Genomic DNA, 26,334 nt, shown 5'->3' with positions numbered 1-26,334 from the left:
TTGTTTGTTTGGGTTTTTTTTGCATTTCGTGACCTGATTTCAGCAGCAACACTTGCGGTACTGAGCATTTTGCACCGCAAACAGACAGGGTTTCCTGGGGCGGCTCCCGCACCCTGTGTACCCTTAACCTGTGGCAGGGCATGAGAGCTGCAGCCAAAAGCTGTTCCAGAAGGACCTAATCATGGCTCATGTGGAGAGTGAGCAGCATCTGGCCAAGATGGGGGAAGCAGCCATAGGTGCTGTTAACAGGAAAATGATGGAACGAGTCGGGTTGGAAGGGATCTTCCTAATCAACTGGGGACAAGTTGCCCAGAGAAGAGGTAGATGCCCCATCCCTGGAACTATTCCAGGTCAGGTTGGATGGGGCTCCAAGCAACCTGTTCTAGTTGCAGATGTCCCTGCTCGCTGCGGAGGGGTGGACCTTTGAAGGTCCCTCGCAACCCAAACCATGTCGTAATTGTATGCATAGTCCAAAACTCGGACAGGGCATTCCCCCTCCCTGGCCCCTCCTGAAGCCTACCGGTGGCCCGGGCGCAGCCCTGCTGTCGCAACCTCCCGTTTGCCTTCGCAGCCCTCGGCGCGGGGCTCCGCGGTCCCACGGGCGGGGGCGGCGGCACGGCGTAGCGGCCCCGGGGGTTCGCCGGGGGCGGGGGCGGCGGCGGCTCCTCCCCGGGGTGGTGCCGGTGGCGGCGGCGGCGGCGGCTGGGTAGCGGCGGCGGAGCGGGGCCATGGTGAAGATCGGCGTCCAGCAGCCGCCGGCGGCCCTTAAGCCGGAGAAGGAGAAAGCAGCAGCGGGGGGAGATGGGGCGCCGGGCGCCGTGCTGCTGCCCCCGGGCGCCGTGAGTGCGGGGCGGGGGAGGGTGGGCGGGCGGCCCCCGCGGGTCATCGCCCTCTGTGCGCCGGGTAGCCTCCCTTGTCTCGCTTTCCTGACGAGTTAGAACTGATGGGGTTGGAGGGGGCGTGCGGGCAACCGGGGGGCTGCTCGGAGCTTGGTCCTGTCCGGAGAGGCTTCCTCGGGGGGTGAGGGTGTCCGGTGTTACAGGTGTCAGCTCACGGGTGTGGGGCATCTGAAGTCTGGAGGAACAGGGAGAGATGGGGCAGGGTAGCTGTGTCATTATGGGCAGCACCATTCCTGGGCTCTGAAGGAAATTGCTAGCGTGGACAAGTGGCATCACATCTCATCCCTTTGGTCTAGGGGGGGAATGGAATTTGGGATTGATCGTTCCTGAGTGAATGATTTCAGCTTCTAACATCTCTGAAGGTGCTTAGGGTTGGTATGGAGAAGAGGTGAGAGGAACAAGGTAATAGGAGCGCAGCACATGCAGCTCTTCAGATGCTTTGCAGCGTTCAAGATGGGGGTTGACATGCTGAAGTTGAACTTCTTAGATGGCTTCAGGTGATGAGTATCAGAGGGGAATGAGTGAGGTTGTGATCCTGCCAGGTGAATGAAGGCATTGGGGCATCCCTGACAGATGTAGAGGATGGCTGTGGCCTTGGGGTAGTGTTATGTCAAGTTCCATCCAGGCTGTGTGAGTGATGGGGAGGCAATGCCGTATCAGTGATGCTATAGCTGGTGCCCCCCTCAAGGAAGGGAAAGTGACTTCAGCATTGTTGTGTTTGGCCAGGAGCTGAGTGTTTCTAAACTCTTTTAGCTAGAGAGCCCCCAGCTTGCAAGTTCTTCAGTAAAGATGGACTTGCTGGGGAAAATACCACATTGTATAATGGGAGGGTGTTGTTCAGAGTGGGCCTGACACAAAGCATCAGGTTTGCCTTACTACGGTGCTTCTGTGTCAGAGGAGGAAACTAAATGGCATTTCTATATTCCCCATAAATGCCTCATGCTGTGGATGCAGTTTGATCACTTACCAAACCCCAATATGCCCCTGTCCCAGAAATCTATGGAGGAGCTGTGGTTCTTGCAGCAGTGCAGAGCATCTCTCCTCATGTCCTTACCAAGCAAGTGGGAATTACCTGCGTGGGCTGTTCTGTAGCAGGGGCTTCAGGAGCTGGCTGAGTTCTGCAGAGAGTTCAGGAAGTCTCTTATATCACAGTGATCTCTCACATCACGCACGGATGTGCTTGCAGCTCTGAGATGAGCTGTCAGGGGCTGAATGCGCTCAATCTGTCATGATTGCATCTATTAATCTAATACCTAGGAGCTGTATTAGAAACCTCTAATGATAGAATGTGTCCAGCTGTGATCTTTTGGTGATTGCCAGACTTCATCTTAATTCTTAACAAAAGAAGTTGGTAGGTTTTTTTCCCCTGCCTTTGCTATCCAACCCTGAAATTTGACTGTCACACTGGACTTGCCAGCCCATGCTGCCATTAAGCCAACTTTCTGCAGCTGGGAACTTGGTTGTTCTGTTGGTCCTGCACTAGCTCAGACAGGCTCCAGCTCCTTCTTACAAGCCCTGAGAAAAGCAGTTTAAAAAATGTATAAAAAATGAAGTTACAGAAGCTTATTTCCATCACTGGCACTGCCAAATCCCAGCAGTCAGAATTATTCTGATTGTGGTCCTGCTGGATGAATGACATTGGCTTAGGCAGCAAACAGTACATTTGGGTTCTTTTCCATTGCCCTGGGCCTTTCTCTGACTCCTGGTGGAGCATGATGTTGTTCTTTTAAGTCCAGATGAGGTACAAAGGAACCTAAAAACATGACCCTTCAACAGTATCTTAATTATAGCAGACAAATGTGTAGGAAAATAGGTGAAAGCCCAGTGACAGAAGGACAGGAGCAGGTTGTGGTGAGTCAGTGCAGCCAAGAGGGTGTCCAGGGAGCAGCACATCCACTGACAAGAGTGTGGCCTTTTCCTGATGCTGTTTTACAGCATGTCTGTGAGACTGGATTCTTTGGTCTAGTTTGTACATAGCTGTACTGAGGAGGGATGTGTTGCTGTGTAAAAACACCCAGCTTGTGGGGTTGGGCTTTCTGTAGCCAGGCTTTTTTGCCGTGTTCTCTCCCCTGTTGCCAATAGCTCCTGTCTGTGTGTGTTTTTCTCTAGCTGCCTTGCAGCAGAATGGCATTGGTGACATGCAAACAAGATGCTCTGCATTCCTTTCCTCTTTGATCTCACAACTTCAATCCCAATGATAGGAGCCAGGGCTGGGAAATGATTCAGCCGTGGCTTCCGCAGCCTGTGAATTTTGGCAGGTGCTCTGTGAATGCAAAGATGCGGCAGGCAGGAAGATGTCTGTGATGCTAATGTGTCCTGAAAAGTAGTAGGTGAGGAGTCCTGTCAGCAGGCTTGCATGTGCTGAGCCTTGTTTCTCCCTTGTGCAGCTCAGTTTCACTCAGAAAGAATATGCAGCTTGAGCTCTGTCAGAAAAATCCACATCATTTTGAAGCAATTGCAACATTTTAAGGGCTTATAAAAGGAACAGTCTTCTTGTCACTAGCAGGAGCTGGGAGGATGTAGCAGCCTTGAGCAGAAGGCAATTTGAGGTTATGCAGTCAGTAAAATAATTCTTGTTAATTGGGAAATATTTTTTCAGATGCAGAACGGTATCCAGTGAATTTTAACTGAACTCCAGATTTGTGGTCTGAAATGGAGTAAATGCAGATCCTGTGTCTTCAACTGCTCTGGGAAGTATGTGCCTTGCATTTCTGATGGACATTTGAATCCACCAGAACCAAGTAAAACCAGTCAGGGAGATCTGCAGTCAGAATGTGGTTTTGGGTTGGTTTGTTGTTGGTTTCTTTTGTTGTTGTTTTTGATTCCTTGTAAATACCTCTGATATTCTTCAGAGGCAGTGCAAGAACCAGAGGAGAGAGGGTTTCATTAACATCTTCTGCTTCATGAGGTGTAAATGGTAAGTGCTGGAGTGAAGAGGTGCCTCTTGTCCCCTTCACTCTGTGCCTAGTGGAGATTGGCTGCTCAGCTGCCCTGGCCAAGGGCTCTGCCAGATCACTGAATCTCAGGTTGGAAGGGACCTCAAGGATTGTCTAGTCCAGCCTTTCCAGGGCAAAGCACAATCTAGACAAGATGGCCCAGCTCCCTGTTCAGCTGAATCTTAAAGGTGCCCAATGCTAGGAAATCTGCTGTTTCCCTGGGGAGATTATTCTCATGGTTGATTATCCTTGTGAAAAATTTCCCTCTTGTGTCCACTCAGAATCTCTCCAGGAGTAACTTCAACCTGTTACTCCGTGTCTTCTCCATGTGACTCTGTGAAAAAGGTCTGGGCCCCTCAGTTTAGGAAAGATGTTGAGTTGCTGGAAGGTGTCCAGAGAAGGGCAACAAAGCTGGGGAGGGGTCTGGAGCACAGCCCTGTGAGGAGAGGCTGAAGGAGCTGGGGTTGCTTAGCCTGGAGAAGAGAAGGCTCAGGGGATACCTTATTGCTGTCTACAACTGCCTGAAGGGAGGTTGTAGACAGGCAGATGTTGATCTCTTCTCCCAGACAACCAGCAGCAGAACAAGAGGACACAGTCTCAAGCTGCGCCAGGGGAGGTTTAGACTGGATGCTAGGAAGAAATTCTTCACAGAGTTATTTGCCATGGGAATGTGCTGCCCAGGGAGGTGGTGGAGTCACCATCACTGGAGGTGTTTAAAAAGAGGCTGGCTGAGGCACTTAGTGCTATGGTTTAGTTGATCAGATGGTGTTGGGTGATAGGTTGGACTCGATGATCTCGAAGGTCTTTTCCAACCTGGTTAATTCTGTGTTCTGTCTGATGGGGTGCCTCAGCCTCCTGGCTGCAGGGCTGTTGCTTCTCAGGGAACTGATGACCTAGCTGCTCCAGCCTCCTCCCTGCTGCCAGCCCTGGGCAGCCAGCTCCTGCACTGAGCATGGGTGCCCTGTTTGTATAGAAATAGCAGGGGAAAGCCCTAAACCTCATGGGGAGCATGCTTCCTGAGAGGCAGCTGCCTCTGTGGTGCCCAGAAATTCCTGAGTGAGGAGGAGGTCCAGTGAATGCAGAGCTCTTAACAGACAGGTAGCATCTTTCTGCTCAGGCTGTTGCTGCACCCTTGCTCCCCTGCCTTGTTTTGCACTCAGGTGGCCATAGTGAGCTATGACTGCTTAGCATCCACCTGAGCAAGCCCAAGAGGATATGTGATTCATGGGAGGTGGCAGCAGGTCAGAGCAGCACAGGCAGAAATGCTTGTTCTGGTCTCTTGGAGGTACTGGTGCATCATGACCAGTGGTGTTCCAGAGCTGGTCTCCAGTGCATGGGGCAAGTACAGGAGGAGTGGCTCTCACTGGCTCTGTAAGGCTGGTGGAAGCTGCTGTACCAATGCAGTGCTGGGTTTTGTGAGCTCCTTCTTTGCAGAATGCTGTCAGGTAGAAGACAGATGGCAAGGGAAGGGAATGTGAGGAACAGTCTTTTAAACAGGCTTTTTCACAAAGCAAGCTGTAAATTCAGAGAAGGGGAGAAAAAGTAGCTGGCAGCAATGTAGATTAGTTATGCTCATTGACATATTTGTGGTTTGAGTCCAGGCTTGATGCTTCTGAGCTGTTTTCATCATGTTGAGGCCTTTGTTTAGGGGTCTAAACGTCATAGATATTAACTGGAAGAAGCCTCCTGTAACAGGAGTTTATTTCTGGCCTTTGCTCAGCCCTTCCATATCTGTGTAGGCTGAAGTGATGACTTCTTTTTGTGCGTGGAGTCTTCACCTTAAAAAGAAGTGTTGTTACTGATTCTCAGTTCTCCATGGTTTGTGGATGCCTTGGAAGTGGAGGAAAAGAGCTAAATCAGGGGGAAAAAAATCTCAAGACCCTTACAGGATCTGCTCTAGCAAAATACTGAACTTGGGTATCTTACTGGACTCTGGACATGAATATTTGATACTCCAGCTGAGCATGACAGAGGATCTGGCTGATGCTGGCAGGGGGATTATGAGAAGGAATTACTATTTCTAGCAGAAATGATAGAAACATGACTGAATTCAGAAAATTTCACCCAAGAGATGGAGACTGAAGAGCAGGAGAGAGAGAAGCTTGAAATGTCTGTCTAGAGGTGTGTGCTCTCCCAGAGCTGGAGGAGAGCTGCAGCCAAAGCAGCTCTGTACATGGGTGCTCTTTATATGATAAAAGCCTGTTGCCTTTACCTGCTTTGGGTGCAGCAAGGTCTTTGGCAAAACACAGAAACCCAAGAAATATCCTTAAAAAGGAGCTGTTCTAAAGGGTGCAAATCAGCCAAAAGTGAGAATGAGGGTGAGGTTTTGCTGCATATGCTGCATGTATCAATACTGCAGCTCTGTAGGACAGGAGCCCTCTCTGCTCTGCTCTAAGAAGCCCTGTTCTGTGAAGTGTTAAGCAGAGGACTACTTCCAGGTCTGGAAAGGAGGAGGCTCTAGGGAGGATGAGTTGTCCTTGTGCATAGTTTGGCTGTTCCTGCTTTTAACACTACTAAGTCTTCGCTCATTAGGGGGTTTACAGGAGATGGAAAAGGCATTTTCACTTCTGGACAAGTAGTTTCTTCCCAGGTGATGTGTGGGAAGTTAGGCATATTTTGTTTGGTGTTTCAATGCCAGTGTTACTCTCTGAGGGAGGACAATGTGAAGGATTTTGTTTTTCTTTAATTCCTCCCTGTGCAGTTGCATTGCAGAGTCGTCTTCCTTACTGCCATGCTCTGCCATTAAAGCCAGTTTGAACAACAAAGCAGAGAGGGGGAAATTTGCCTCCTTTCCCTCACCGTTTTTGAACTAGATGCTATTTCTTTGTGGCAAATTTGTGAGCATAGGACTTCCTGTTGGTGTTCTCCTATGCTGCTGCTGGCAGAAGAGGTGATTTCTGTTAGTGGTCTGAAAGGGAGCAGTGACTTCATTTTATGATGTGACACTGTGAAAGTCCTGAGTTTCAGGGAAGAGGCAAATGTAACTTGAAACCCATTTCCTTGTTAAGATGCTTCATCCTGAACTCCTGGAAACACTGAACTCTGACCACTCTGCTGGACCAAAGAGTATAGGTTTATGACTCTCTGCTGGCTCCTCTGGTCTGCAGAGCCAGCACAAGGCAGTGCCTTGGCTGTTCCAGCTCATAAGCACCTTTAGAAGGGCTGTATGCTCCTTTCTGACAGGCTTTTGAAATCAGTCACCTCTAGTGGGTGAGGGAGGTGGGACAGCAATGGCTTAATTTACCATAACTAGATCAGCAGTGCTGGGCTTGCCCTTGGTGACATCCACAATGGTGAATTTACTCTTAGCTATCTCTGCCTCCCTGCCTGTAGAAGCTCAGAGGTGAGTGCCATAGATTTAAATGGTATGTTTGTCAGGACCCCAAACATATGATGCTGCAGTCTTGCCATGGGACAGCTTGTCACTTTGGTAGGCTTGTAGCTCACTTCTTCCCAAGCCATGAAGTGGAAGCAAGCAGACTGTTTTTGTGGGCAGCTGGTAGCAGCTTCTCTTCACCACGGAAAGACTCATCTATACCAAAACCAAACTGAAAGCTGTTGGCATTTCCTTGCCTCAGTTTTTGACATTTTGAATATATTTGGCATTGATCAAAGGTCTTTTAAGGCGTCAGGCATCTGCCCACCTTCACATCTCTACCTTTAAATCAAGACTCTGTCTTTAACTTTGCCTATCCCTGGATTTAAGAGCTTCCCCTATTCCCAGAGCAGCACTGTACTTCACTCTGGCAGGAGCTACTTTTTGTCTTTAATTTCTTTAGATAGGTTTAGAAACCTAATGCCAAAGTTTAACCTTTGTTCTTCTCCTGGGAAAAATTCCCATTCTATTAATGCCACCTTCCACTTCAGACCCCTTGGTCTTCACCTGGCTGTACTTGCTCCTTCCCTTTCCCAAGTGAGGTCTGCCCAGGTGCTCCAGAGCCTTTCAGTTGTGGTGGTGGAGCTGCCTTGGGGCAGGGACTGATTTTCCCCATTGTCACAGTGAGGGGAGGCAGCTCCTATTGATTTCTGGAAATCAGGCTGTGTTTATCCAACTGTATTTAGCAGTCAGGCCATTAAACACCCAGACTGGGACATTTTCTGCTTCTTTATCACAGCTCTTTATTTTCTCCCTGCCTGCCTGTTCAGTGTGATGCTTGGGGCTTTAGCTATGTGCCTGGTGAGAGAAGCCTTATTTTCACAAGGGGCTGTGTTGGCTCTGCTAATGCTCTGAATGGCTTTACTCCTGGGAAACAGGAGAGGGAGGCTGGAAAAATTCCAGCTGGAAGTTATTGTGCCTGTGCCAAAACAAAAATGTAAAGTAAAATATGGAAATTAATTTCTCACCCCTGTGCAAAGAGGGAGGAGAAACAGCCCCTTAGTTCCAGAAAGGGATGGAAAAGCGCAAAAAGAGAGGAGTTTATATCGCTGCTGCTGACAGGAGAGAAGGAAAATATGATCACCGGGTGCTTAGGAGCTCCCACATGCTCAGCTGCATTTTTAACACCCTGCTGTCTTTGTCATATAGCAATAAAGCTGGGGGGTTTAATTAGCCAGTGGTTGGTTTTTGATATTCCAATTTCCAGTGCTCCAAAGTGACTCTGGAGGCAGGTGGCTTTGTTGCTAGTCACATGCCGTGGTGTCGTTTAAAGATGTGATTAGATTCATTTATTGCAACCTTTGTGCCTTTGGCTGTGATAGTGTCTTAATTACAGGCTTTGGATGGTGTTTCTTTTTGTCCTTTTTCTTTCCTTTTTTTTTTTTCTTCTTCTCTTTTCTTTTTGGTTTTTCCTTTGGGCTTCCAGGCATCTTTGAGTCCAAAACCCATCACTTGTGTTCTCTGTAGAAACGCTCTGAGTGCCCTGCACAAGCACTGCTCAAATACTGCGTGTGGGGACTTCAGTTGCCTTGGAAACTGTGTGCCATATATATATGTGTGTGTGTATGTCTCTCCTTCCCCTCCCTCCATGTATGCACACATTATTCCCTTTTCTAACTTAAAGTATCAGAAATGCTCTTCACCCTGGAAGGACTTTACTTCCAGGTACTGGGCTCTTTCAGAGGTCTCTCATTGCTGGTGCTGAGCACTGACCTCTGTGGCTCTGTGCTGGGGTGATTGCCCAGGCACTCAGCGTTACCGGCTATTTCTCCTCTTTTTATTCCCTCTCTTGCTTCTGAGCTTAACTGCTCCTGAGGACAGGACTCATTTTGTGTTACCTGGCAGAGAAGCCTTTTTTAGAGCGTGGGAGATGCTTTGGTGGATGTGATGATGAACTGCTGTTACTGCAGTGGGTTGTTTTTCTCTATTCCTCTCTCCCTTCTTGTCCTCCTCCGTCTGCCTTTTCCCTGGGCATAGTCTCTCAGATTCCTTCTCCAGAGCTCTAGCTTGGCAAATGCTCCAGTCTCAAACTCTGGTTGGCCATCCCTGTGGACTCAAGGACTTGAGCTTCCCTGGCTTTGAATGCCTAAATAGGGGAGTGATTGTCTCTGGGAGGCAGGTGTGAATCTCCTTGCCCTATGATTTATCCCACAAGCTCTCTGGTGCTTTTTATCATGCAGGACAGTGGCAGTAAATGCTGGAACCCTTGGGTAGTAGGGATGCTGTCTGTGGGGTACACAGATGATGGGAAGGTTTTGCTTTGCGTGGGAAGAGCAAGCTCTGTCAGTGCAGATCTGGGGGTCACTCTTCCAAGAGATGGCACTGAAATCCAAGCCTGGAACCTCACAGGAGAGATCAGTCCTTACCAGCTTACAGCCAGTGCAGCAGCACCACAATTTTCCAACAGGCAGTTGTGAGGTTTCTCCATCTGAAGTCGGTGGAGATGCTGCTATTGCAAGTCCTTACATTTTGCAAGTGATTTTGATTGTGTGTATGGGGCTTGACGTGCTGGAGGTAGAGACCTTGACCTGCTTTTGTAATGTTCCCATAGTCCATTGTGACCTTTGGTTAGCAGAAATGAGTGAAGAGCAAGATCAGTTACGTTTTGTGATGTGGGTTTTGCAGATTTAGAGCCAACGTCCTTTGAGGAAGCTGCAGCTGCTGTGGCAGTGCCTGTAGTTATGTCAGCACATCTTCTGTGTGGAGAGCTCAGGCTGCTGCTCCCTTGAAACAAGCAACCTCCCAGAGAGGGGTGACATATTTTGCTGCCTTTCAGACAGCACTCCTCTCAAAACTGCATCCCTCTGAGTATTTTCTCTGCATCACAGTTCTCTCTTCACTTGTCAGTTGTGTCAGAATCTCAGCTGCTATTTTTAGTCACCCCAAGGTTCTTTGCCTGTTGGGGGTCTATATTTAGACACTTGCTGAGCTGTGTCCCCTATTTGTCAGGCCCTGCTACATCTAAAATGAAAGATTTCAGACCTGTGTGTTTTGGAAACGCAGGAAAAATGGGTTGTGGAGAACTCAGAGCTGTTTCCAAAGAAGCAGGGAAAGGGCATGAGCTGAGCCTGTCTCTGCTGAGGTGGTGTGCTACATAGGAAGGAACGAGGCATGACATGACACCTAAAATTTCCATACTTCTGTCATTGTCAGCAAGCCATGGAATGAAATACCTGTTTTTCACAGCCCTGTACTGTATTCCTGAGGAATACCAGAGGTGACATATCACTGGGTTTTGCAGCTTCTGCTGTTGCTGTGTCCAAAGGCTCAGCACCGTGAAGCCAGGAGAGTTAGTTCAGCAGTAGGTGCCCTTGGCAGTGCCTGACAGGCATCAATGATTTCTCTGCTCTGTCTTATTCTGATGTTTGGACTTGGTTTCCATGCTATGGACCAGAATATTTTGCCTGTGAAGCACAGCCAGGCTTCTGTCCCCCATGTTCCGTAGCCATTCGGTAACAAATAGGGATAATAAGACACCAGCCGTTTTCATCATGTCCTCAGCAAGCCCTGAAATTCTGAAGACAATCTGCAAAGACTGAATTAGGACTTTTTTTCTCCCTGCCTCAGGCTAATTTCAAGCCTCTACCAAATGGTCTGTATCATAACTTCATTCTCTCCCATCTGGGTATCTGCCACCTGTGCTCTGTTCCTGTGCCAGACCTGAGAGCGGAGAGTGTGGAAGTGTAGGGAAGAGCCTGTTCTACCCAAGGGAAGGAATTCCTTTTTATATTCCAGTATCCTTTCTGCTGCTGGGTACTGGGCTGAGTGTCTTGCAAAGCAGTTGCACCTGCAAACTGGAGTCGAGTCAGCATGGCTGGTTATTCAGGCTTGTGTGCTGGAGTTGCCTCTGTCTCTTGCCCACAGGGATGAAGCATTAGCAGGACCATATGTGGCAGAAAACCAAGCCACACAGATGCTCTTCCTGAGATGGATGCTTTCCCCTACTGCCCATACAGGGGAAGAGCAAGCTGTACCTTCTCAAGCTGTGCAAGGGAAGGAGCTTTGCCTATGGCTTCTTCCAGTTTTACCGCTGGAAAGGGAGCCAGCCCGACCCCCTCTGGTAGGGTCAGCAAGTGGTGGCTTTTGCTGTCTTTGCACAGGGTCTGGAAAATGTGGTGGTGCCAAGATGGGAGGGGAAAAAGGATCATCCTGTGGAGGAAAGAAAGAAAGGATCATCCTGTGGAGTGGCAGAATTTGCCTGCCCTGAAATCACAGTGGGACAACTATCGGAGCTGCCTGCATCCTCCTCACATGCACATCCATAGTGCCTGGACCATGGACGTCATACTCGTCTTCCACTGCTGTCACTTCTCCATCTGTTTATTCATGGAGAAACAAACAAATGTTGATCTTCTGTACAGCCCAAGGAGGAGAGGAAGGGTCTTACATTGGTTTCTTTGTGTGTAAAATATGCCCATCTGTTGGAATAGATAAAACAGTGAAGAAAGGAATGGAAAGCCCGCTTGCTGAGCTGAAATACTCGTCCCTGTCTCTGCCCAGGGATGGTTTTGACCTCAACTGTCACCATTTCTCATGGCCAAAAATCCCCATAGCTGTTTGAAGCAGAAAATTGGTAGGATGGCTCATTGCAAGAATAGTGCCTGGTTAATGAATTCTTAGGGAATGTTGTTAAACATCTGGTGAACACAGAGCATTTTTGGACATTACTATTTTGACTTTTTCCTTGGTGGAAATGCACATCTTGAAGGTGTGACTTGTTCTTCAGGAGAGCCCTGCTGCCTAGAGAATCCTTCTCCTTGTCACTGAAATTCTTGGAGACCAGCAGTGCTGATCTGCAAGTTTTGCCATGTGACGTGAGCACGGTGCACGATTTGGTTTGCCAGGTGGTCCTGGGAGTCTTTCTGGCAGGATGGCTTCCCCTGCAGCTTGCTGCTGGGACCACCTGGTGCTCTTCATGATCAGGTTAGCTTAGGGCAAAACTGCTCCCTTGCCAGGGAGCCAGGCAGGTGTTCCTATGGCAAGATGGAATTCAGCTGGGATGTATTTCCCATTTGTTGAAACAGCCCCGTTTCAGCTGCAGGGAGTGGTGGTCCCATGGGAAGGAGGAACGTTGTGGCATGAAGTGGGGCAGCAGCCTGTGGAAGAAGCTTCTTGGGTTTTTCCAGCCTTGTGAAGATTTTTCTGAGGTGAAGTGCTGTTAAAGCAGGTTGTGCACTGCTCTGTCCACAGGCTGTCAGCACTGAGAATGCCTCCTGCCCAAAGCCAAGGATCCAAGTGACATGTAGGTGCTTTTAAATTGCAATTCATTCCCAGTGACAGAAGCTGGTGGCCTTTTAGTCTGCTGGGATGGGGGATGGAGACACATATTTAAGTGAGGGTTCGTGCAGGTGGGTTTTGTGCAACGCTTTGTTCCCCTTGGCCTGCCTGGCAGCATTTTCAACCTCACTGCCTTCATCTCCACTCCACTGGAATGGTTGCTGTTGAGTTTTAGTTTCCTCTCAGAATTTGAAGGTAATTTTCATTTTTTTCCCGGTATTTTGTAACTTCCCACAGGGCAAAGCTCTGCTTCATTCCCCTTGCCTTCTCCCAAAATGCAAGACTTGGGTATTTTTCCTGAAGCCAGGAATGGTTTGTAGGAAGCCAAACTCATCTCCTTTGGTGGTGAGAGGTGGGATGTCTTGCTGTGTCTTTGGCTGAGCAAAGTGCACAGAGCTGCTCTAGCAAATAGCAAACCTGCAAGGGCTTATTTGCCCCTCCCTACCATTCTTCAAACAGAATTTTTCTTTCTAGTGGGAGTATTTTTCCCCTCCTTGTAGCTGTGTCCTTCTGAACCCTCTCCCCAAGCTCTCCACAGATGTAGCACTTGCAGCTCACTGAGGAAGAGAGCAGTGCATTACCCATCATGGGCAACTGGCACCTTTCAGATGTAATTCACTTGTGGAGCATTACATGCTTTCTTGGCCATACTTCAGTGTCAGCAGCAGGAGATCTTTTGGTTCCTCTTCACCTCCACTGTCTGCACTCTTTCTCTGATTACAAGTCTCTGGGGAAAGCTGCTTTTGTGAAACACTTGATATACAGCATGACTTTAAGTCCTAGCAGTTCATGTCAGAGAGCCTTTAAATTTCTTCTAGGAATGTGCTGGTTTTGTTGTGTGGTTTTGTTTGGTTCCCCCCCTCCTCTTTTTCTCCTTTTTCTTTTCTTTGTGACTTGATACAGTCGCTGACACTTGTCTCCAGAAGGAGAGGAAGGGAAGTCTTAGAAGTGAATTTAAAATGTGATATTCTTTTAGGTTTGCTCTTCTCTTCATTTGCTGGAGGAGCAGTGGCAAACCAATTACACTGATCCTGTAATGTTGGGAGCTGGCTGTGTACAGAGGTGCTGTGGGTCTTTCAACAGCTGGGATGAAGGAGACATAAATATAGATTAATTTCTCCTGGAGGTGTGCTGGAACTGTAGCTCTCCCAAAGCAATTTGGTCTTTGCAGCCTGAATGTAGGTAGGAAAGAAAAAGTCAATAGCTGGAGCAGTCTGTGTTGGCTGGAACAGACAGCAGAGGAGTTTCAGGATCCTGGCTCTGCACCTCAGCAGAGCTCAGGTGCTAGGGAGTACCCCTGCCTGGCAGACTGCCCGTGGATGCCCCAGGGATGCTGGAGTGCTCTAGTCTCAGGGCAGGAGCACTCTGATGCCTCCAAGACTGGGACTGAGCTGCTTTTGCAAAGGCTACTCCATGGCAGAGAAAGGGAAAAGAGGTGTTTGCTGCAGCTCCACTGGGCAGAACTGGTCCCATAGTGCTGGAGGGTGGTAGGGACCCAGTCATCTCCCCATGGGGCTTCAGCATCTGCATCACCTTGTGGATTTTTGACCAGGTCACCCTGGAGAAATGCATCTTTCTTTAAGAGATGTTTCTTGGAAATGAGAGGCTGTTGTTTGCTTTTTGATTTGCTCTTGCAGTTTGTACCAGTCTCTGCCTTGCTGTGCAGAGTCTTCTAAACAAACCCCTCAGGTCACGTACTGTGCAGAGGGAGTTAATCTGCAGGAGCCTGCCCTGGCACCTCTCTCCCCTGCCTGTCTGCTCAGCTGAGGGCAGCTTTCAGCTTTTCTCTGCAGAAACTGGGGCATCTCTGAACCAGCTTTTTTCATCTGCTTCTGAAAGGCCTTACATCCTCCTGCTTAGCATTTTGGAGGGTTATTTTGGTATTTATAACAAGAGTATCATAGACTGGGATGAGTGGTCCACAGGGGGTAACTCTGCCTTTTCACTGCCCTGCTTTTTGAAGGTTGTAATGTGGTGAGCTGGCTACTGTCTGTGTAGTTTGGCAACACTAAAAACAATAGATGTAAGGGGTGGGGGGTGGGGGGGTTGATGCTCTGATAGTATTCCTGGAAGGTGTGCAGGAATCAGCTTGAAAGTGAAATTGAGATCTATGCAGTTGTTTGGGTAAGCTTACCTCAGCAGGGCCAGGAGGTACCTTTCTGAGACCAGTGATTTCAACCTCAAAAGTTCCTTTTGCAAAGTTCTGCAAGAATGGCAGCATTTCAACAAAGCTGTTGGAGTACAACATAAATACTGTTACATTCTGTAGCCAGGAACTGTTAGTTTCTGATTTCCCTTTTTTTTTCTCAGTTGATCCTTATTGGCCATTGAAACAAAGCTGGGCTTTGTTCTGTGCAGCTGGTGAGAAGCAGAGTGTCCATCTATGTGCCTATGTTCATACACACATTGTTTTCATTTGTGGGAGTTGTAGGAGAGCGAAATGCACATGAGGAGTTTTACCAGGATGCTGTCAGATGTGAAATTGCTTTGCAGGACGGTGCCTGCCTTCCTCATTTGCACATCACACCCCCCTGTGTGGCCTTTGCATAAAATGTGGTGGATTTCCTGATCTCTTGCAGCAGCAGCTGACATGTGCTGTCATTTTTGTCTCACAGGAGGAGCCAGCTCCCACTGTGCAGGGACGAAGGTCATCGCTCAGTGGGGTGTGCTACCTGACCATGGGTCTCCTTGTCCTGCTCCTGGGCTTGGTCTTTGCATCGATGTATGTGTACAGATACTTCTTCATCACCCAGGTAGGGATGAGTTGGGAAGGACTGCTGGTTCTTCAGCTGGAACAGCCAGCCACACTGCTTCAACCTTTGAAATAGGTGGTGCTGTTGTTTTCTCCTTTGCACCATGGTAACTTAGGAGCCAATCCACTGGGCACTACAGACAAGGCATGTCTGAAGTGGTAGGCTCAGGCTCCCTGCCACACCAACTGCCAGAAAGGGCATTCCAGAAGCCCTCCACACCCCTCCCTTGTGGTTTTGTTTTACCTTTCTTGGCTTTTTTTAACCCCATAAAAATAATCTGCCAGTTCTACCTTTTAAACCCAAAGTCACTGCTGTCAGAGGAAAAGCTATCTGTAAGTGTGGCTTGTTGTGAGGAGAGAGCAAGTCCTTGTTCTGGCAAGGAGGTAGAGGCAAGGGAGCAGCTTTTTGCTATGGGCTTTTTAGGCCCTAGCACAGCAAAACTCTGTAGGTGTAACAAAAATAGGTGCTGCTATTAATGAAGCAAGCAAAGAAGTGAAAAGTAAGTGGGAGATGGTGTGGAAGGTGTGCCCTCAGCCTCTGTTAAATTCAGCACATTTTCTTCCTTGTCATCTATGCAGAGCCTGGGCTGGCTTAGGTGCTGGGCATTGTGGTGGGTGAGAGCATCAGAAAAGAGACCAGGTAGAGGTGCTTTTTACAGAAGAAACTGCTGAGCTCCCTGACTTGCTGAGTGTTTAGCCAAGAAACCCCAGAGCATATATTGGCACTGAAGCCCTCATTCTGCTGTGGAGCAGCAATTAGTGAATGAGTTCTCCTAGGACCACCTTTGTGCCTGCAGCCAGCATTTATCCACTCAGCAGTATAGTCTTTTATACACTCCCTTGTGCCATAAATTTTCTTGTGTCAAATTAATTTGCAATCTTGCTCTATTACCTGTGCTCATTTATACCTGATCTGGAAACCCCATGACAGCTGTAGGGGTGTTCAGCCCTCACATATATGTCTCTGTGTGATAGGACTCTGTTGCAGAGCTTTTTTGTACACCCTTTCTTATAAGAAGAAGTCCCTGTCATGGAGGAAAGGTTATTGACCAGATTATGGGCAGCATTCAGTCCCTCACCCAGTTGATAACCTACCCTCAGGCCATGCTGAACAGTACTGGTAAGTGCTGGCTGTTGGTCACCTCAACAGCCTGCCTGCAATACCAAATCACAGAATGGTTTAGGTTAGAAGGGATCTTTAAAGATCATCTGGTCCACCACCCCTGTAGTGAGCAGGGACATTTTTATCTAGAGCAGGCTGCTCAGGGCTGTGTCCAACCTGACCTTGAATGTTTCCAGAGATGGGGCACCTACCATCTCTCTGGGCAACCTGTTCCAGTGACAGCTCATAGCCAGTTGCACAGCAAAGCCCATTCAGCATGGTCAGAAGTGCTTTGCAGACCAAGGCAATGGGTCCTCTGTGTCTTAGGCTCCAGCAGCTGCACTTTGTCCCTGTGATCCTTAGGCTCAAATTTGATTGCTCACACTGCATTAGCTCTCTTGCCTGTACCTTGGAGAGCAGCAGCTCTCAGTGAGCTTGCAGTGAGGTGAAGCTGCTTTGTTTTGGTGCCTTTGCCATGTAAAACCTACAAGTTCTTCTAGAAATGATGTTCTACTTGCCCAAAGCTTACATGTCTTATGGAGAAAAATGCTGTTCCTGAAAGCTGTGCCTGTGGAGGGATGTGACTGGCCTGATCATGAGATTTAAGAGCCTACAGACAGCTGATTTGCACTTCTGAATTCCCCTTTTGTGAAATCCTATCAGGAATCTTTTACTCCCTTTGGACCGGGCTAGCAGGAAGTCACAAGGTCATGTCACAAGGGTGTTTTGCACTGTCTTCACCAGGAATGGTTTCTGGTGAAAAGATTGATCTCAAAGCGCTCTCCAGCATGTCTGTGCAAGGGCTGTGCTTACCCAGTGTGGGTACATCTCTTGCTGTGTTTGCTGTAGTTGTTGGTGGGTGTGTGAGTGTCGTATCCCCAGCTGGCTCTTGTCCCCACAGCTGCCCCGCGAGAGCGTCTTTCACTGCGGTGTGCTGTACGAAGACTCTCTCTATTCGCCATTCAAAGGCCAGCTGGAGCTGCATGAAGATGTCAAGATCTACATCGAGGAGAACTATGAGCAAATCAATGTCCCAGTGCCCCAGTTTGGTGGCAGCGACCCTGCGGATATCATCCATGATTTCCAGCGAGTAAGAACATCTTGGGGCTTTCCGGGGCACTGCACAGGGCTGAGCAGAGCTGCACCAGCGTGGTGCTTGTGGCCCAGTGCTGTGGTGATTGTCACAGACTTCTACTGTTACTGACCTCTTCTTCCCAAAGCCCTCTCTGAGAATTTTCCAACCTGCTTGTCATGCCATGGTAGGGAGGTCTGTGGACAAGGTTGTTGCTTAAAGCATTTCTTGTCTTCCCTGAATTCCCTCTTTCCACCCATTTTCACAGCCACATTTCCTTGTGAAGGGCTCAATTCCTTCCTCTCTGTGCTTGGCCTGCAGGGTCTGACAGCTTACCACGACATCACGCTGGATAAGTGCTACGTCATCGAGCTGAACACCACCATCGTGATGCCTCCTCGCAACCTGTGGGAGCTGCTGGTTAACGTGAAGGTACAGCCACAATCCCGCTTGTTTGGCATGCTTCTCTGGAGCTGGCTCATGGGTGCCAGCTGGAAGCTTGTGGGAAATCACAAGTCCTGTGTCTGTGGAAATAAGCCTCGGCCCTGACAGAGCTGAGCCTTTATGCAGAGTGAAGGCTTAAGCAGTTTTAGCTGAGATACTAATTCTGCAGACAGCATGGTAGCATTGGCATGACAAATCAACCTGGCCAGGGTGGCACAGAGAAGCTGCAAATTCCTTCTCTGTGGTGTTAGGAATGAAGGGGAAAAAAGAAAAATTTCCTTCCTTTCACTCTTGTGGTGGTTACTGATGCAGCTTGCTGTTTGCAAAGCTTTTGGTGTCCCTTGTGGACTACCAGGCCTTCTGCTTTCACCCTTCTTATGGGGGAATCTACACTGCACCCCGTTGCAAGCTGCAACACCAGACTCAGGCTGGTGCAGTTTTGGTCACAGCCAGTGTTAATTGGGTTTAGTACCAGTGGTTTTGTTCAGAAGCCCATGCTGGTATAGCACTGACTGAATGCAGTCCTCTTAAAATAGGACTGCTATTAATCTTAACAGCAGGAAAAAGAAACAGGGTTTCTAAGACTGCAAAAGGTGAATATCTATCTCAGTCTTTTGCAGATAAAGCATAGCACTGAGCCTAAATCTTGACTCCCTTCTGCAAGGGTCTGTTTAAAAGAAAAGAAAGAAAAGCTAAACCAATCTAGTTCTTTCTTAAATTCCCTTAGCTCACTTGCTGCTGCACACAGTGTGATGAGCTTTCTGGGAGGATAAACTCAAGAGGCAAAAGATTGTGCCTTGAGAGATGCCTGATCTCCATCCCTTGTCAAACTCCCAGCTGGTTTCATAGCAGTCCTTGCAATTTCATGCACTGCAGCCATCTGCCAAGTGTGCTGGAAGCCCTGCTGGGATACAACACACATTTACTTACAACTTGCTCCTAACCAGCCACAGCTTCTGACCATGGCAGTTGACCAGTTCCTGGAGCGGAGGGAAGTGGAAAAGGCAGGATTGCTCAAGCTGACAGCAGAGCCCCCAAAATAAACCTGAGATATTGGGAGTGTTGGGCACATCCTAAACCAAGGAATATAAAATCACAGTCAGTGTTTTATCAGAAATTAAAGAGGGGATGATGATGCAGTTACAATGATCTTAGGTGTTTAGAGAGAGTGCAGAGCACACGTGGGTTTAAAAAACTTCCTGATTATTGGGATGGATAAATGTTCATTCTGTCTGTGTTTAATGTGCACCTTAGAGACATTATTTTTTAAGTGTTTAGTTTAGGTTTGAGCTCAGAAGAGGTTTTTGCCATGAGGACAGAAGCAGTGGAAGAGGTTGCCCAGGAAGGTTATGCTGCCTCCTTGAATTCATTGGAGGTTTTAAGCACCAAATTGGATAAAACCCTGAGGAACCTGGTCTGATCTCCTAGCTGCCCCTGCTTTGAGCAGGGTGGGTGTGACTGGGACCACTCCCCAGCTAACTGTCCAGTGAGCCTGTGATCCTCATGTTCACAAATACAGCCTTGCTGGTGGCCCCTGTCAGGCAGTAGGGGCAGATTTTTCTCTTTGTCACCTGATAACTTGGCAAGATGCTCTGAAATGCTTCACTTGGAATGCTGGATGAGTATTACAGTATCAGAGTCCTTGGACTTGGAGACTTTTGCTTTCCTCCTCTTATGCCTCCTTTCACCTTCTCTGCCCCTTTGAGTCCAGTCAAGTCACCAATGAATGAGACCAGTTTTCAGCTGAAGATTTAGTTTTGAAGATGTTCAGTGGCTTCAGTCCTGTTTCCAGGACCAAATGTTGGTCCAGCAAGTAATGTTAGCTTTTGGGCAGCACAGGGATTTAGTGAAGCTCCTTTACCCTTTCCTCCCCAGCCAGCCTGGTGCTGGGGTGACCCTTTGCTGTGTGCCCTGTGCCTGCTCTGCAGGCATTGCCGTGTGTGGGCATGGCTGTACAAGACCCCACTCAGATCCTGGTGCTGCTGTCACCATTTATGTGTTACCAAGCCTCTTGTGTCTAACTTTTTGCCTGTGAATGGCAGCCCTACCACTTCTTGTAGACTTTTCTGTATAGATATCATGGTTTAGCAAATAGTGCTGTGTAAGTGCTGAGAAAAAAGGATGAAGGGATGCTTCCCACTGTGCAGAAGCAGGAAATTGGAGCTGACCCAGTTAAATGACAGAGAATCCACATCTTTTGAAGAACTCAAGATGCTCAGTGCTCTAGTTTGCTAAAACTCTTGGCTAAAACTCTTGATACCATGTCTGCTGCACAGTCCTAAAATCGAGGAGCAGTATTTCCTAGTGATAATAGCTGCCACAGCTATTTAAATCTAAAACAGTGAGGGAAAAGGATCATGTGCATGGATCTCTGAGTCCTATCACCGTGTCAAGGATATGGCAAATCCTGAGCCCCAGCCCCTGGTGTTAACATCATAGTATCATAGTATCATTCAGGGTTGGAAGGGACCACAAGGATCATCTAGTTCCAACCCCCCTGCCATGGGCAGGGACACCCCACACTAGATCAGGCTGCCCAGAGCCTCATCCAGCCTGCTCTTAAACACCTCCAGGGACGGGGCCTCGACCACCTCCCTGGACAACCCATTCCAGGGCTTCACCACTCTCATGGTGAAGAACCTCCTCCTCACCTCCAGCCTGAATCTCCCCACCTCCAGCAACATGATAACACCTGCCAGTAACTGCACTCATTGCATGCCCTCTCCTGCAGTCTCCCACTGAAAATCAGTAACAGAATTTCTTGCAAAACTGTTGTGTCAGTGTAGTACAAAACTTCCATTAATAGTCTAGTCCTACAGCATCAGAGGAGAGCTTTATTGATCCAGTAGGCTATGTCAGCCCAGCAGCACAGCACCAAGCAAAGACAGTTTTTTTCCAGGTACATCTCTATGGGGATAACAAGTCCTGTGGTGGAAACTAATGAGATGGTATATGCAATGTTGCTGTTGTTGGTTGCTTTCCACCCCGATTATTTTGGCTCCAGGATCTGTTGGTTCTTATCTTCCTTTGACTGTTCTTAAGCAAAAGGGACCAGAAATGAGTCTGTTTCATGGCCTAGTTAGCATCCAGTCTGCTCTGAAGTGTCTCTCAGTCTAAGCTGTACTTGTTACACAGCTTTTTTATTGCCACAGTGATGCCCAGACAGCTGCAAGATGCCCTGAGCATCTGGGAATCAGCTTGTGCAGAGTCCTCATTGCCAAGAAGATGCCTTTCATGTAGGGAAAGAGGCTGCCTCCAGCCCTGGGGTACCATCAGGACCCAATTTGCTCTCTCCCTGTATTTCTAGCTGCTGGTGGCTTTTTGCTGTATACTCCCCACCAGGCACCTCACTCATCACCCTGAGCTTCCTAATGGCTTCCATCCCAGCACCAGAAAGCTCACACATGCTTCTTTGCCTTAGCTTGATCCTTGAGGTGAGTTGCCTCCTGGAATTGCCCCAGAGTTGCTGGACAGAATCCCTGGAGTATGGAGATGTGTCCAGAGTTCACTTCACCCCAAGTGCCCACTGATGTCATGCAGAGCAGTGTCTCTACATGTGTTGCCCATGGCCCAGCTCTAGTCCTCATTTCTGTGGTCTGTGCTGAATGGACCAAGGGGAAACTATTAGAATCTGAGCAGGGCTGGGTTTTGCCTTTTGAAGTAAATGTAAAATGCACATTTTCATTGGCATTTCGATTGAGCCCTGATCCCTCTACGCATGGGTTTGTTGTGATCTCAAGAGTTAGAGCTTTACATGCCCTCCTTTAAAACCAGGGTTAGTTTATAACTGGGTTGATCCTACCCTGGCTTCATCCCTTACATGAAGATTCAGGTTTTGGATCTAACTTGTTTTGTGTGCACTGTGCTAGTAGCATGGGACAGTTTACTTCTTCAGTGAGTGGCATTTGAGCCATCACACAGTGAATTTCTCACAGTTATCATAGTGCCATAGAATGGTTTAGGTTGGAAGCCCTGTGAGGAGTGGCTGAGGGAGCTGGGGTCTTTTAGCCTGGAGAAGAGGAGACTCAGGGGAGACCTTACTGCTGTCTACAACTGCCTGAAGGGAGGTTGTAGCCAGGTGGAGGTTGGTCTCTTCTCCCAGGCAACCTGTGACAGAACGAGAGGACACAGTCTCAAGCTGAGCCAGGGGAAGAAATTCTTCACAGAGTGATTAGCCATTGGAATGGGCTGCTCAGGGAGGTGGTGGAGTCACCATCAACGGAAGTGTTTAAAGAGTCCGGATGAGGCACTTAGTGCCATGGTTTAGTTGATCAGATGGTGTTGGGTGATAGGTTGGGCTCAATGATCTCGAAGGTCTTTTCCAACCTGGTTAATTCTGTATTTCAAGGAAGGGACCTTAAAGATCATCTAGTTCCAACTCTTACTTCCATGGGCAAGATCATCTTCCATTAGACCAGGCTGCTCAAGCCTCACTTGTCTATCCTGGGAGCAATGTGTAAGAAAGATCTGTTTGAGGAGGGGATCATGGCACCACTTGTGCTTCATTTGAATGGAACTGTGTCATTTCAGAAGGGGACGTACCTGCCTCAGACATACATCATCCAGGAGGAGATGATCGCCACCGAGCACGTCAATGACATGGAGCAGCTGGGCTCCTTCATCTACCGCCTCTGCAGCGGCAAGGAGACCTACAGGCTGAAGCGGAGGAGTGCCAGGAGACGTAAGAGCCTGGCCCTGTTCAGCTGTCCTCGCTCGCTTCCCCCTGCACCGCAGCCATCCTCTCTGCCCTGCTGGCTTCTTTGTGATGAGAGGGGAGGTTTGCCTGTGGGTGTAAGCACACAGGAGAGCTTTTGAGGTTTTTCCCATCCAATTCATCCTCATCTAGGATGCCTCTGCTGCTGCAAATGGGTGCTGGCTGCTGTGTTTCTATCGTCTATCAGCTTAATAGAAACATTGAGAAAATGGTTGCAGGAGCCAGCAATTCATTTGTGTGTGGGCTCCTGGGGCTGAACTAATAGCAGAGCTGTTGGGAACTGTTTGGAAAATTTCCCTAATGGAGACACCCTCTTCAGTGGCAGCTATTCAGCGCAGATTAGATCTGCAAATTGCCTTTAATTAATTAAATTCCTAATAATATGGGAAAAGTTGTGAGGAGAGAACAGTGGACTACCTTGAAATGGTTTAATGAAAATCAGCAATATGCATCTTATATACAAATGGTCATATTGCTGCAAAAAAAACCCCAGCCTTCATTTCAGTATTTGTGTTTATTTGACTTTAGATAGCAATGCACATAAAGACTCACCTGAAACATGAACCTATAGTCAGATTGAGTTTGGATCTCTGGGGATGCTGCAGGGTGTTGGCAGAGCTTGGGTACAGAAGTCACCATGGCTGTAGTTTGTAGGTGCTTTTCCAATGGGAGCTTCACAGTTGTGCCTGGGGCTGTTGGCATGCTGGCTGCTGCTCTTGTGGAGGCCTAGCACTTGTCAGCAAGGCACCACCAGATCTGCTATAAGAGGGGAGTTGCTGTCTGGCAGAGCTGCCCAGAGTTGATGTCTTGCAGAGTGGAGTTGCTGTCTGGCAGAGCTGCCCAGAGTTGATGTCTTGCAGCTATCTTCTGGTTTTGTGAGGCTTTCTGGTCTCTGAGACCAGAGCTGGCAGTGCTGCCAGCTGACATCAGCTGGTTTTGAGGTGTCCCCCCATCTCACAGTGACTCTTATCGCAGGACCATGGCTTTGAGCTGTTCTTCCAAAGACCAGATTATGCTGTTTTTCATAAGGGCTGTGTTGTTCCTTGCATCTCATCTGCTTTCCTTCTTTAAGTTGCTGCAGCTCTTACAGAGTATCATTTGTTGACTTTCCTCTCTCCTGTCTTTCAATCACTTCCAGGTATCAGTCGACGCGAGGTTGGAAGCTGTCATCGTATTCGTCACTTTGAAAACACTTTTGTGGTCGAAACTGTCATCTGCAAAAAGTCATGAAACCACTTTCCAGGTGTAATCTTCCTTGGCTTTGCTTGCACACACATGCACACACATGCTCTCAACCCTCTCTTTAGACATGGTAATCTGTCTTACTTTTTTTACTCCTTCCCCTGCTTGTGCAGCTTTAACCTCTTGGGTCCATTATGTCCACACAGTGGATTCTTTTCTCTCCCTGATACCTACCCGATACACTTGCTGGGCTTAAATTTACACAGTAGTCAAGGATAACCTGGGAGTAGATGCAGCTTCTTTCACACCACAGGATGGCAGTCTCTTTTGGGAGCAGGTTTGAGATCGAAGGGATGGCTGAGAAACAGGAGTGCTGGGAATAGGTCATCTTTTCCTGGCTGAGCAATTTCCAGATGCACTTAGGTGAAGAGTAGTTGTGAGGCTACAGACAAGGTGATACAGAAAGCTCAGCAGAAGGAGGGGGTTTGCCTCAACTGTGCTGTGGTGGTCCCAGCTTGCTGTGTCTTGTCCTTCTGAAGACCAGGTTTTCAAGCATAGAAAGAAACCACTATGTGTTGTTTTAGTGACCGGCTCCTGAACTCATCCCCACCAGGTCTCCTGAATGCGGTATGGCTCAGCTTGATCCTCTGAACAGTGCACAGTATTCTGACGGGTGTTCAGGGTGGGCAGGAGGCCAAGGCAAGGGGCAGTGAGGTGGGCTAGGAATGACATGAATGACAAAGCCAAGTGTGAAATGCAAGGCTGTGTAGCTTCTTCCCTAACACATGGTTACAGCTGCTGGGGATCCTGGGCAAATCTGCTGACACTTTGTCCAGTTAAACAAGAGTTGAATCTTTGATGCAAGGTACCAGAGTGCCACTCATGTCCCATCTTTAGGCTGTGGATGTGGGTGAAGCTGGGTGGCTTACTCCAGTCATGTGTCCTTCCTAGCCAGCTCTGCTTGCTTGGGAAGATGAGTTATGTTCACATGAGTCTATCTTCCCAAGCTGTTGAGATCCCATCTGCATGCAGAGGGGGTGCCATGCCTACATACAGAATGGTGTCAGCAGCAGAACTGGTAGTTACTGGCAAGTGCAGAAGTGGATTGTTTAGTCTTTTTTTAAAGAGTATGTATTCTTCTATCACTCCCCTGTTGAAAGCTGTCTTGATGGTATTTGCTGTAGTCCAGCAGTGTATCACATTATCTTCAGGCACCGTTGGTAGCACAGATATTGATACAAGACAAGATTCAGCTGATCAATACACTGCAGAGCAATTGTGTGAACAAAACTGTGTTTCTATTGATCATCAGACAGAAGAATTGCAGAGTAATTAAATATTCTTCCCTCTGTTCCATAAATACAGTTAAAACTAATTAGGTTCTTGAAATGCAGGCAGTTTTTTGGCTTGAAAGAATGGGGGGAGTTTCAACTTGGCACATTCTTTTTAACTGGTTTCCAGCAAATCTGGACTTGTTCACCATCTGTTGAAACGAGCTTGTTGTTTGAGAAGAGGAAGGATAAAGTAAATGCAAGTACAATCATTAACTCAGCAGAACCAAAAAAAGTTGATGTATTTTAGAATGTAACTTTTGAATAACAATAGTAGGATTTCATTATGTGAGAACTAAACAAGATCTCAGACAGGTGATGGAATGCAATAGGAATTAGTGTGTCCTTAGTGGCTGAGATATTTTTTTATATATATATAAACACAGCCAACTATAAACATTAAGTTCTAACAAGTAGAGGAGGATGCTGTGGGTTCATTCTGCTTTAAGCTTCATGCACAATGAAGAGTTATGTGCCCTTCACGCAGGTCAGTAAGGAGAATGTCCCGCTGACAGAGGGGTATTTGCTTTTCTAGCATTTTGTTTTTCCAGCAGTAACTTGCTGCTAGCCCTGACCTTTCATTGTGGAGCAGATGACAGGAAGAGGGTCAGAGAATTGCTTTACTTAATGGAAGTGTCACAAACTGGTAATTTTAAGCCCTGCGTTTCTATTAATTTCTAGGAACCTAAGCCTGCACCCAGGTGAGCACACAGATCTTTTTTCCCCTTCCTTCTGATTCTGCATGAATTAACTGGCATTGAATATGCTAACTCTGTGCAATCCCCCAGCTGTAAGGACAAACCTTGGCTCTTTCGGGTGAACTAATGTGGTCGTTGTTTCATAAGATGAGAATGCAGTTGTCTAGAAAGAAAACCTAAGATGCTTTGTATATTTTGTCTGGTAGGACTCTTTACTTCTTAGGAAAAATCTATGGGATAATAAAATCTTTTACCTCTAATATGTAAAATGTGTGTTTGTTCAGAATGAAAAGCATATGACCTCCATGAAGCTGTCAGTTGTGGGAGGCAGCTGCTGGATCACCCTGGAGGGGCCAGCCTGGCATCTTGGAGCCAGGCAGTGTGAGGATGCTGTGGTGTGGGGGTCCTTCCCCACAGTGATGGGAGAGCTGTGTTGGGGCATGGCTGAGCAACTCTCTGTGGAGCCTGCCTGTGCCTGTATGCTCTTCAGGGCTTTCCCCCTGTCCCTGTGCTTCCCCGGGAGAACCAAGGGCAGCCCATGGTGGGGAAGT

The 26,334-nt window shown here is 48.0% G+C and overlaps 1 protein-coding gene across 1 annotated transcript; it reads left to right on the top strand.

Moving 5' to 3' along the window:
* Positions 1-660: 660 nt before the first annotated feature.
* Positions 661-26,043, top strand: ITM2C (integral membrane protein 2C). The gene is made up of 6 exons (XM_068145434.1): positions 661-839; positions 15,104-15,241; positions 17,244-17,432; positions 17,736-17,846; positions 22,389-22,539; positions 23,711-26,043. The coding sequence occupies exons 1-6, from the start codon at positions 729-731 to the stop codon at positions 23,800-23,802; spliced, it is 792 nt and encodes a 263-aa protein (XP_068001535.1). The 5' UTR covers positions 661-728; the 3' UTR covers positions 23,803-26,043.
* The last annotated feature ends 291 nt before the right edge of the window (positions 26,044-26,334 follow it).

This window comes from Melanerpes formicivorus, unplaced genomic scaffold, assembly GCF_026170545.1.
Source record: "Melanerpes formicivorus ecotype bairdi unplaced genomic scaffold, bMelFor1.0.p_v2 SCAF_12, whole genome shotgun sequence".
Classification (NCBI taxonomy): Eukaryota; Metazoa; Chordata; class Aves; order Piciformes; family Picidae; genus Melanerpes; species Melanerpes formicivorus.
The sequence above is the reverse complement of the archived record's forward strand: the minus strand, read 5'-3'. Positions and strand labels throughout refer to the sequence as shown.